Source organism: Echinops telfairi, unplaced genomic scaffold, assembly GCF_000313985.2.
Source record: "Echinops telfairi isolate 266 unplaced genomic scaffold, ASM31398v2 ScPeMD7_7458;HRSCAF=8496, whole genome shotgun sequence".
NCBI lineage: Eukaryota > Metazoa > Chordata > Mammalia > Afrosoricida > Tenrecidae > Echinops > Echinops telfairi.
This window is the reverse complement of record NW_022111358.1, coordinates 50,151,777-50,162,809: the sequence shown is the minus strand read 5'-3', so window position 1 is coordinate 50,162,809 and position 11,033 is coordinate 50,151,777. Positions and strand designations below refer to the sequence as shown.

Sequence of the window (11,033 nt, the reverse complement as noted above, 5' to 3'; positions counted from 1 at the left end):
AGGGAGTAGTGCCGGCCAGGGCGCTGGGGGGCTCCCCGATGCCTGGTGGCAAGGGGTGGGCCATGGCCACCAGTGGAGGGGAGGGGGGAGAGTGGCTTGGGGCCATGGGTATGGGGAAGGCTTTAGGGGGGCACTTGGGGGCGTGGCAGCTGGAATCAGGTGGATTCTGGCAGTGGAGGTGGACAGGACACTTGGTCAGGCCAGCGTGTCGAGGGCAGGGTTGCAGTCAGCGTGTGGCCGCCTGGTGGGCGGGGCCAGGGTGTTATGGGCACCTGGCTGGGCACCCCAGGACTGACTCTCCCCCAGGGTGCAGCGCCTTCGGGACCAGTTGGAGGCGGAGCGGTTGGAGCTGGTGCAGTCCGAGCGGCGGCTGCAAGTCCGGTGCTCGGAGCTCCAGAACCGTCTTGGGGAGGCCGAGGGCGAGGCCGGGCGGCTGCAGGGACTGCTGCGGCAGAAGGAGCGTGCGCTGGAGGACGCCAGGGCGGTGAGTGGGCGGCTGGCACCCCACCTTGGCCCCAGGACCCCCTGCGGCAGCCCAGGCTCAGCCCCCACTTCCACCCCCCATGCCCAGGAGAACGAGCAGCTGGCGGCGGGGCCAGGCGGCCAGGCAGCCCGGCGGTTTGCGGAGCAGCTGGCCGCCGCCGAGGGGGAGAGCCAGCGTCTGCGGGCCGAGCTGGGGCGCCTGGCACGGGAGAAGCAGGACGAGCTGGAGGAGGTGCACCGCAGGTCAGGGGGATGCTGCTGGGGGTGCACCCAGGGGAGTGGACTCTGGGGGGATGCACTGCTGGTCAGGGGGGTGCTGCGTGGGGTGTACCCCAGGGGAATAGATGCTGGGGAGGCGCACTGCAGGTCAGGGAGACGCTGCTGGGGCGTACCCCAGGGAGGCATACGCTGGGGGTGGTGCACCTCAGGTCAGGGGGATGCTCCAGGGAAGCAGACGCTGGAGAAGAACATACCCCAGGTGAAGGGGGCATTGTAGGCAGGCATATCCCAGGTGAAGGGGACATTGTAGGAGAGCATATTCCAGGCAACGGGGCACTGTGGGGGCCGTGCCCAAGGGGAGGGCACACTAGCGGCACATACCCACGGACGGAGAGGGATAGGGGCAGACTTCAGCACCTCATGGGCAGGTGGTCGCAGAACTGGACTGTGTTGGAGAAGTGGGAGGGTCCTGGGGGATCATCTGGGGCCCCTGGGCATGGACTGGTAGCTGAGCATGTCCGAAGGCTAACTGCCCCTACTCCCGGGACTCCTGGCTGCCTCGAGGTACCCTGGGGTCTCAGCCCTGCTGCCGACAGCCCAGCACAGGGTCAGCAGTGCTCCCCGCCGCTGCCTGGTAGAACTGCACAGTCCACTGTCACGCGCCCACAGGGTGAAGCTGGCCTTGGCCAGGAAGGAGGAGGCAGTCCGCACCCTCCGAGAGCAGCATGAGGTGGGTGCCTGGGGGCGGGCTCTCCGGGCGGGTGGGGGTGTAGGAGGGCCTGGCAGTGGGGTCACCAGGCCTGAGGCACATGTTGTGTGTTGCAGGCCGCCGTGAAGCGCGCTGACCACCTGGAGGAGCTGCTGGAGCAGCGCAGGCGCCCGGCCCTGACCGCCAAGTGACCCTCCGACACAGTCGCCAGTAGCCGCCCTGAAAGCCCTGCCTCCTCCTCACACTCCCACCCCCAAGGCCCTCCACCACATTTCGATAGTAAAAGTGCTTTTGTAGCTGTGTGCCCCTGTCCTTGGCTCTGGGCTGGGGCACGGCTGGAGGCCTCCGAGGGGCCCCCAGAGAGGGACTGCAAGGGAGGGGGGGTCTCAGTGCCACCAGCTAGGCTGGCCCACCTCACCTCGCTCACCCTACCCAGAGCACAGCCCTGTCGTCCATCCCCAGACCTCTCAGCGCCCCTCTCTCCCCCTCTTCTCCCTTCACCCCAAGCCCAGGCCCCCACCACATGCTCGGGTGCTTACAACCCCGGCCGCAGTATTGAACCCTGCCCCCCTTGGGGACCCTCAGGAAGCATTGCTGCCAAGCGCCGGCTGGACCCCCATCCAGAGCCACACGAGGGGGCCCTGGACGGTGGCCCGCCTGCCCCTGGGAGGGGTCTAGGCAGGTCTGCACTCAGGAGGGAGTGCTGGGGCTCCCCTCGTCCCAAGCTCCCTGCTCTCCACCCCCCAGTCGCTGCAGGGCTTTCTTCTGAGACAGCCCCCTTTTCTCAGGTGTCCGTGAGGAAAGCGGGGGAGGACAGGGGTGGGCGTCAGCCTGGGTCTTCTCACACCTGAAAAGCATTATCCCTTCTGGGTCAGCACCAGATAGACAGATGAACAGGAGCTGCTGACTCCAGCGGGCACCTGCCCTGCCTGGGTCTCGCCATCTACACGGGGCAGGAATCCCTGGGGCCATGCCAAGCGAGGTCCAGCTCCCTGTAGGCAAACCGAGTGGACTGGACTCTTTCTTAGCCTGTTGGGGGTTCTTCCAGGCCCCTTGCCCAGAGGGAGGACCCCTCAAATGCCCATGACTCCATGCCCTCACCTGCCTTGGCTGCACTGCCCCCACCCTCCCAGGCTGGAGGGGCCCAGCAAGGCCCAGATGCCACAGTTGGTGCCCCAGAAGGAGCTGGCTCCAGGCACTTCCACACGGGGAGAGGGAGGTAGGGAGGAATGGTGGTGGCAGACGCTGCTTACAGCCCTGGCATGGATCTGGGGGTGGGAAAGTGGTGCCCCCTACCTCCCTCGACTGCAGCTGTTCTCAGAGAAAGGACTGAGTCTCCTGACTGAGGGGGGGGTGGTGCTTTGCAAGGAGGGAGAGCTGGGGCCCCCTCATTCTTTCTGTCCCTGCCTACTCAGTCACTCAGACAGTGAGCCAACTGTGGCGCCCACCCTGGTCTCCGTGTCCTATGCCCTGGGTTCATTATCACGTACAGCAAGGACACCCTGTCTGTCCCACCCAAGTCCTGCCCATGGTGATGGTGGCAGTGCCAGTACCCTCCAGAGGCTGCCTCCCTGGGGGTTACTTGGGCACCTTATGTACCCAAGAAAGGGACAGGGCATCACTGTGGTCTGGGGTCAGCTGTTCAGCCCAGATTCCTAGGACAACCCTGGCACTCCTGTGGCCTCTCAGCCTTACAGCACTGTCCACTGAAAGTGGCTAGAGTCCCAGCAGCTGGACGGGCAGCCGGAGAGCTGATGGGCCCTATGGGTGCATGGAGGGGAGGGGTGTAGTCAAGGGGAGGGGTGTCTGGAGGCTCATGATTTTCAAAGCCCTGGTGATGCAGTGGTTGAAGCACTCAACTACCATCCGAAAGGTAAATTGTTCAAACCCCCTGGCTGCCACGCAGGAGAACGATGTGGCAGTTTGTGTCTATAGAATCACAGCCTGGTAAACCGTCCTGTGGGGCAGAGAGTTGGAATCGAGGAAGGCAGTGGGTGGTGGGAGGGTGGCCGGGGGCAAGTGTCTGCAACCCTAGGAAGAACAAGGTCCCTAGAGGAGAGGGCACCCCCGGCTAGGCTGAGGCAGTGTGGTTAATGCACTCTGCTTGGGGTAAATTTGAGCCCCTGTCCCCCCTCTTCCTCACAGCCAACCCTCCTGGGCTTTGTTCTCGAAAGAAACCCTTCTGACCCATGCCCCCACCCCGATTCCTTTTCATTTCAAGGCAGGTGACCTTGTCAAACACACACGGCACTTGAGTTCCTCTTCACCCAGGTGTGCACTCGGGACAACAGCCTGAGCCCCAATCGGGCACCGACAGAGAATCAATGAACCTGATTCGATGGGCTCCTCTCATTCCTTTGAGTATAATTTTAACTTTTTATAGCCCCCTAAATGAAGGCTATGAATTGCCCTATGCATTTTCATGACTTACGTTCAAATTCCTTTCTAATTTCCTTGTTGGTTTCACTAATCCATGGATCTGTTTAGATCTGCATTGTTTGTCTTGTTCCAAGAAATCTAAGTCATATCCTAGGTCAGAGACCATGCTTCATTTCAATTCTTTGAGAATTGCTCTACGACTCAACATTTGGCTAGTTTGTTAATGTTGCATATGTGCATTGAAAAATAACATCAACACTACAAGATAAAATAATTCTTTGTGAAAACAAAAGCAGTGAAGCAGACAAAAACCCCAATAGAAAAGAAAGAGTGAATGAGGTGGACGGCGGAGTGGAGACCCAAAGCCCATCTGTAGACAACTGGACATCCCCTTGCAGAAGGGTCACAGGGAAGAGACGAGCCAGTCAGGGTGCAGTATAGCACCGATGAAACACAACTTTCCTCTAGTTCTTTGATACTTCCTCCCCACCTCCCACTATCTTGACCCCAAGTCTACCTCACAAATCCAGCTAGACCAGAGCATGTGCAGGGATACAGATAAGAGCTGGAAACAGAGAATTTGGGACAGATAAACCCTCAGGACCAATAATGAGAGTAGTGATACCAGGAGGGTAAGGGTAAGGTGGGGCTGGAAAAGGGTAACCCATCACAATGATCAACATATAACTCCCTCCCAGGGGGAAGGATAACAGAAAGATGGGTGACGGGAGACATGAAAAAAAGAACTATAAATTATCAATGGATCATGAGGGAAGAAGTGGAGGGAGGGGGGAATGAACTGATACCAAGGGCTCAAGTCGAAACAATTTTGAAAATGATGGCATAGGTACAAATGTGCTTGGCACGATGGATGTATGGATTGTGATAAGAGCTTTAAGAGCCCCCAATAAAATGATTTTTTTTAAAGAAAAGAAAGTAGAAATTAATAAAACTAAAACAAATTTAAAACTGGCCCTAAGGGTGGTCTACTTCCCCCTCCCAAAATGTTCTAATAAAAATTGTCCATTCCAACAACACCCACTGCATCCCCACCAGGACAGAAGAGAACCAGCCAAGACGGAAAATGTCTCCCATGGTCCTGATTTACAGGAGAAACAAGACTGCAGACGCCACTGCAACAGGACAGCAAAGTCCAGCTGAAGTCCTCACACCACTTCTCTCAGGACCCTGTGGTAGTTTCATCATCTGTGGTCAATTTGAGACTTAAGAGTGAAGGGGTGGAGTTAGGCTGTCAATCAGGTCGCAGCTTGATGACCTCATTTGGAGGCGCTGGGGAGCTAAATAGCTCGCTGGAGCGGGACCCACGCTCCCGGTGACACGTTACGATGACCACCCTGATGGAAACAGGCTCGTGGCAGCCAGAGCCCTGGAGCTGGAGGAGCCTCGTGGAGACCCACGCCAGCCCTGAGATCCTTCTACCACCACCGAATCCACAAGACTTTACACCCATTGGCTGTGGTGTTCCTGCATTCGGCGTCCTTGCGTGGCTGCGTGAGTCTAAAAATTTATAGACTAATATTGACAAAGGGGTAATATCAGACTTATGGACTTGATCTGGACTGGGCTGGGATGTTTTCTCAATATCCAATTGCTCTTGTATATAAATTTATCTCGTGTACACGAGTGTCTGAATTTGTTTCTCACACAGAAGCTGATGAGACACCGAAGTAAAAGCTAACACGAATGGTCAGAGGACCTCTGTGGAAGCGTTGGATCGCAAAGGCATTTCAGCGGAATCAGACTCAATTTCAGAGGAAGGCGTAGCAAATTGGTCTACTTCTGAATGGCTAACTAGCTTACCCCAGGGACACTCCCAGTCCCTCATCGTCATCAACAGCCGTTGGACACAGCGTCCTATGTGTTTATTGATTAATTCACTGTGGCTGCCAAGTCTTCTGAATCCTTAGCGATTTCCTTCCTGCCCATTCTCTCAGTTACTCTGAGAGAAAGGTTATACTTCCCACCATGATCATGCATCTCATATTTGCTGACTTTTTTGGGTGACAAATTCACAATTGTATTTATTTACTTTCCCATCAGTTTACATTCTTGAGGGGCACAGCATCACAAGGACTCTGTGTCCACTGGCCTTCACAGGCAGGGTGCTACAGAATTCAGCCGGAACCATGCCACTGTTTCCATGGCAGGAGGTACCTTTGCCCGGGTGACTGGCTTCTTAAGTTTGCTGCCCATTTCGGGCATAAACACCTCCGATTTTAAGAAGAGCTGCGCGCTCCCTCTGGTTCCAGAGACCCCCGTTTATAGCCAGCCACAATGGCCTTGGACCAGAACCTTCCAGCAGGCCCCCAAAGGCTCCTGTACGACATACGACAGACTACGGTGAGCGGACTCACGTTTGTGGCTCTGTTCCTTGGTGTTTTAAATTGTAAGTGTTCCTTGTGACCCCTTGCAGTGATCATTGCCTGCAGTCACTCTGGCCTGGAAGCCACGTTATCTGGTGCCAGTTTTGTGTATCACTTCACCCTTGGAATTTGCAAGTGTGAGTCTGCTGTCTTTTGACTGCCGACCTCTGTGGGCTTTCTCAGGGCGCCCTGGTGGCATAGCGCTTACCCATGGGCTGTGATCAGCAAGGTCGGACATTTGAAACCACTGCGTGGTCTTTCATATGGTTCAGGGTTGTAGCCAGGAGCCCTGGTGGAATAGTGCCTTCAAGCAGAGAGGTTGGGCATTCAGTGATTTGGGCCCCTCTCCGTGGGACAAAGATGGGGCAGTTTGCTTCCATCAAGTCTTGGAAACCCCCGGGCAGTTCTGTGTCACCCTGCAGGGCTTACTAGGGGCTGGAATCAGCTCGGACACCATGTCTTTTGCTGAGCCTGCCCCAGAGGGCTTCCTTCTGCCCATGGAGGGCAACTGGGTTGGGCAGGGATGAGCAGATCCTCCGGTGCTGGCCAGGGGTGCAGATGGACTCCAGTCTCCATGAAAACCCACTTACACCCACCCACCAGCCCACACTTTGAGTGGTGACCACTGCTAGTGGCCCCTTGGGAGCCTCAGTCAAAGTCCCTACCTTGACCGACCCCGAGCACAGGGTGGCCAGGCACCTCAGTCAGCTCCCCATATGCTCGGCACCTCGTCCTTGGGTCCCATTCTTCCCCGGGCTCTGGGACCCCTGTCCTGCTGCTTCTCCTGGCCTGTGCATGTGCCGGGCAGTGGGGAAGGCTGCAGGAGACCGGGTCAGCTCTGGGGACCTGGCCTAACGAGAACCTTGCCAGGACTGGACATCTGAGTCAAACACTGCTGGAGACGAGGCTGCCCCCGGGTCACACAGGTCTCTGAGGGCCCGAGGCAGGGTGTGCGTGAGGCAGGGTTAGAAGGCTGAGGTCAGAGAGGTCATGGGGAGCCTCAGACAACAGGCTCAGCCCCTCCTTTCAAAGGCACTGGGCTGCTGGGTGGGGAAGGAACTGCTGACGGGTTGAGGTGGGCTGACCGCCGGGAGGCTCCCACCCACTGCCCCTCAGGAAGCGGTGGTGTGGCCACATGGTGAGGTACTGGGCTGGGCAGAGGCAGGCTGGGATGGGAGTGTTCGGCGTGTCTCGGCCACTGCAGAGAAGCTATGCTCACCATAGCGGGAGTCCCAGCGGGGGCTCCCAATTGCAGGCGTCCTCCGGCCAGTGAGCAGCCTGGGGTGTGACAGCCCAGCACAGGGTCCTGACTGGCAGGCGCTTGGGTGATGAGAGGTTGTGGCCTATCCGTCCCTAAGAGCCGAGCTCTGGGTGTGCCTGGTAAGTGGGTGCAGGATACACACAGGTGGCATGCTGGGCGGGTGGGGTGACCCGGTGGTTAGGTAGGGAGCCTTCATGCCTTGACCGGGCAGGGATGCACGAACTGCCGTAACCGAGAAGGGGGGTAGGGTGCCTGGGAGGAAGGCAGGTGTCATCTGGGGGATGGCAGGTGGGCAGCTGGGCCCCCAGGTGTGGGACTGAGCAACCAGGAGAGGAGGACCTGTCCTGGGAGGCTGCGGAGAGTGGGGAGGTGTCCCCGATCTCAAGCATAGGGGCGTGCACGCGGCGACTGGGGAGGGGGCTCTTGGGGGCTTCCCTCCACACTCAACCCGAGAGCAGGGTGCTGGGAGGGCAAGGTAGGGCCCTGGTCTCAGGCGTGCTGGCTACACAGGCGGGCCAGAGGGTGGAAGCAGGACAGGGGGCAGGGTGGAAGGCACCTCCGCCCACCCTCATCTCCCCGCCCCCACACCACTCGGGGCTCTGCCACAGCAGCCTTTATTCAGCGTCACTGTCCCCGACAAGCCTTCCCACGCCGGCCACCTCCTCCGGCTCTCCAGCGTCCACTCCCCACACAGGACCCAGTGGTGACGGGGGATTGGCCGGGCCAGGGTCGGTGCCACTACTTCTTGGGAATCTTCTCCTTTTTGATCAAGTCAGAAAATTCTGGAGTGGGAGACAGATCCCTGATCACTAAGCCCGGCTTCGGGCCCACCTGCCGTAGCCGTATACACTTGATGGGAGGCCTAATAGCCCGGCGGAGGCCAGCCCTGGTGGGGACGGGACAGAGCCCAGTGTCAGCAGTGATGGCCCCTCCTGCCCCTGGCAGAGGTGACAGTGAGCCCCGTGGGGGCACAGGGCTCTGGGGACCCTCTGGAATCTCCACCAGAGCCTCTGAAGAGGTGCTCTTGGGGAAACTGAGGCACCAGGAGGCTGTGACCTGAGTCCCTGGTGAGCCCTTTGCCAGGCAGCCCTCTGTGAAGCCCATGGGCTCTGAGTTGGGGTCTCCTGGGGACAAGGTGACCCGGCACAGCAGCATGGCCGGCCTCAGCACATAGGGGTCTCCTGTGAGCTGGCTAAGTGCCGCCCCTGGGCCTCTCCCCTGCTCAGAACTCCAGGTCCTCCAGCAGCTGGGGCAGAGGGATAGCAGGGACCGGGGTCCCCAGGATGGTTGTGGGAGGGTCCCGGGGTCCCCCAGTTCCAGTTCCTCCGGGTGGTCCCTGCAAGCAACATGCTGCCCTGTCCTCAGCCACTGCTCATGGACCCCCTAGGCCCCGAGACCGCCCTGGGACTCAGTGTCCCCCTCCGGAGAATGGGTGTGTGGCTGCAGATGCAGAGGAGCCTGGCCAGTGAAGGCCACACTGGCCGTGGGGGAGGCCTAGGTCAGAGGTTGGGGTCCCACAGGGCCCCTGTTGCCCCACCTTCAAAGTTGATCCTTCCGTCTCCATCCGTATCGGCCGCCTGGATCATGGCTTCCGCCTCCTCATCTGTCAGAGGTGCGGTCGGCCCACTGCTGGGGATGGTGGACAGGATGTACCTGGGGGGAGGGGGAGGGGGACGGGCATGAGTCCGGCCACAGGACTGTGGCAGCTGGGGCGGCAGGATCTGGCTGCTTCGAGTGCTGGTTTCACAGGTGGAGATGGAGGCCCTTGGAGGAGGGACCAGCGGGGGGCCCTCTGGACGGGCCCCGGGGCTGGGGCAGGAGGGCTGGGGGACCTGGCCTTACTTGATCTCGTTCCACTCGATGAAGCCGCTCTTGTCCTTGTCCAGCGTCTGGAAGGCCTTCTGAATGACCGTGTCCAGCTGCCCCGTGGCCTGGAACTTCTGCATGTACTCGAAGAACTTGAGGTAGTTGAAGGAGCCTGGCGGTGGTGTGTGTGTGTGTCAGGCTGGTCAGGGGGCAGCCCTGGCCGGGACCCACTCCCACACTGGTCCTGTCAGCCTTCCCTCTGCCCCCCTGCCCCGCACAGGCCACAGCATGCTGGAACATCAGTCTAGGGAAAGGGGTGCCCCCCCAGCCCTTTGGTAGGCCTACCCCCCCCCACCCTTTGGTAGACTGACCCCCCCCAGCCTACCCCCCCACCTGCCCTTTGGTAGGCCTGCACCCCCCCTACCCCCGCCCTTTGGTAAGCCTACCCACCCCCCACCCCCTGGCCCTTTGGTGGGCCTTGCTGAGGGAGTGGGTGCTGCTGGGCGTGCTGTGCCTAGGGGTGGGTGCTGGGAGTTGGGGAGCTATGCCACCAGTGGCACCGTGTCAGGGAGGGGTGTGTGCTGTGATGGAGAGCTGAGAAGGGCCTTGATAGTTGTGGGGGGCTGGGCTGGGGGTGGTACCGTGGTGCCTCATGTCCGAGGGCAGCAGCTCGATGTCCTTGTCTGACAGGGACGTACCCATGGCCAACGCCATCTTCTTCATCTGGGACGAGAACTCCTCATCCATCCTGCCTGGGGGTGGGGGCGCTGTGAGGGTCCGCCCCGGGCATCCCGGCCCAGGTGGGGTTCCCAAGGACTGGAGCAGGGCTGCAGGCCCGTGCCGCCTCAGGCCACGGAGTGGTCCTGCCCCCCCAGCCCCTCCCAGGACTCCTCCCTTGGTCACTGGTCCACCGAGGGCATTGTCCCCAGGCCAGAGAAGAAGCAATGCCCCCCCCCCCATGGTCAGTGCCCTGTCCAGCAGGCCCCACCCGAACTGGAATGTTCTCTGACCTTTAAGGCCATTTGTGGGGGCACACCCACATCTGTGACTCCAGGGCCAGGCCTAGACCTTGGCCACAGGCGCCCAGACCCCAGGCCGGCTGTAGCCAACATCCTGAGGGGGCTGCTCTACCCTGCCCTGCAGTGGGGGTGCTGGGCACCAGTGTCTGCCCAGAGCCTGATATAAGGGTTGTGAGTTGGGGTGAGTCTCCCCACATTCTCAGCCTGACACGCCCCCCCCCAAACCCCCAGCCTGAGCAGGGACTGCCATGGCCCTCCCCATGCATTGGCTGGGGCAGGGGATGGGGCAGGTGCAGGTGGTACAGGTGTCTATCCCTCTGTGGGGTGCCTGGTGCAGAGGCCGGATTCCGGCCAGCCAGGAGGTGGGTGGGAGTCTGGGCCCAGCAGGGCTGCATGGGGATGGAGGTCAGGCCATCCCGTGCCCCTCTGCGGGGCTGCGTGGGGGTCAGGCCATCCCGTGCCCCTCTGCGGGGCTGCATGTGCGGCCCGCCCGGCTCTCAGGTTGCGTCCCCTGGGCGGGTCAGGTTCGGGGAGTGGGCAGGGCAGCTATTTCTGTGTGAGGGCGGCCCCAGGCGCCTTGGCCTTCTGAAAAGTTCATGAGCGGGTGGGGGCTTCTGGAACCATCCCCCGCCTGCCAGGAGGGGCAGCCCACGGGGTCAGAGGTAGCACCTCCACCTCTACCCCTACCTCCACATCCAGGAAGCCGGCCGGCATCTGTGCGTGGCCGGCCCTCCAGCCCGGGCAGCCTCCTGCCCCTGCTGAGAGTGAGGGGC

At 60.4% G+C, this 11,033-nt stretch overlaps 2 protein-coding genes across 2 annotated transcripts in view; one reads left to right on the top strand and one right to left on the bottom strand.

The window, feature by feature from the left end:
- CEP131 (centrosomal protein 131) overlaps positions 1 to 1,707 on the top strand; it is a 13,791-nt gene extending 12,084 nt beyond the window's left edge. Inside the window, exons 18-22 of the mRNA XM_045299523.1 lie at positions 3 to 55; positions 307 to 484; positions 572 to 726; positions 1,372 to 1,432; positions 1,528 to 1,707. Of these exons, the coding sequence (XP_045155458.1) occupies positions 3 to 55; positions 307 to 484; positions 572 to 726; positions 1,372 to 1,432; positions 1,528 to 1,602 (522 nt within the window). The 3' untranslated portion in view covers positions 1,603 to 1,707. The remainder of the gene's footprint in view (positions 1 to 2; positions 56 to 306; positions 485 to 571; positions 727 to 1,371; positions 1,433 to 1,527) is intronic.
- Positions 1,708 to 8,160: 6,453 nt separating this feature from the next.
- On the bottom strand, positions 8,161 to 9,988 carry PVALEF (parvalbumin like EF-hand containing). The gene is made up of 4 exons (XM_013006266.3): positions 9,883 to 9,988; positions 9,278 to 9,413; positions 8,973 to 9,088; positions 8,161 to 8,217 (listed from the first exon to the last, which is right to left on the bottom strand). The coding sequence occupies exons 1-4, from the start codon at positions 9,986 to 9,988 to the stop codon at positions 8,174 to 8,176; spliced, it is 402 nt and encodes a 133-aa protein (XP_012861720.2). The 3' UTR covers positions 8,161 to 8,173.
- Positions 9,989 to 11,033: the final 1,045 nt, after the last annotated feature.

Bases quoted from the DNA above. Each gene is read 5' to 3' on its own strand.
- PVALEF (XM_013006266.3), bottom strand. From the start codon at position 9,988: ATGGATGAGGAGTTCTCGTCCCAGATGAAGAAGATGGCGTTGGCCATG. The intron at 9,089-9,277 runs GTAAGGCCAGGT...CCCTCCCCCCAG, and splicing joins ATCGAGTGGAACGAGATCAA to GTACATCCTGTCCACCATCC. The intron at 8,218-8,972 runs GTGGGGCAACAG...CTCCCACTCCAG, and splicing joins CGGAAGGATCAACTTTGAAG to AATTTTCTGACTTGATCAAA.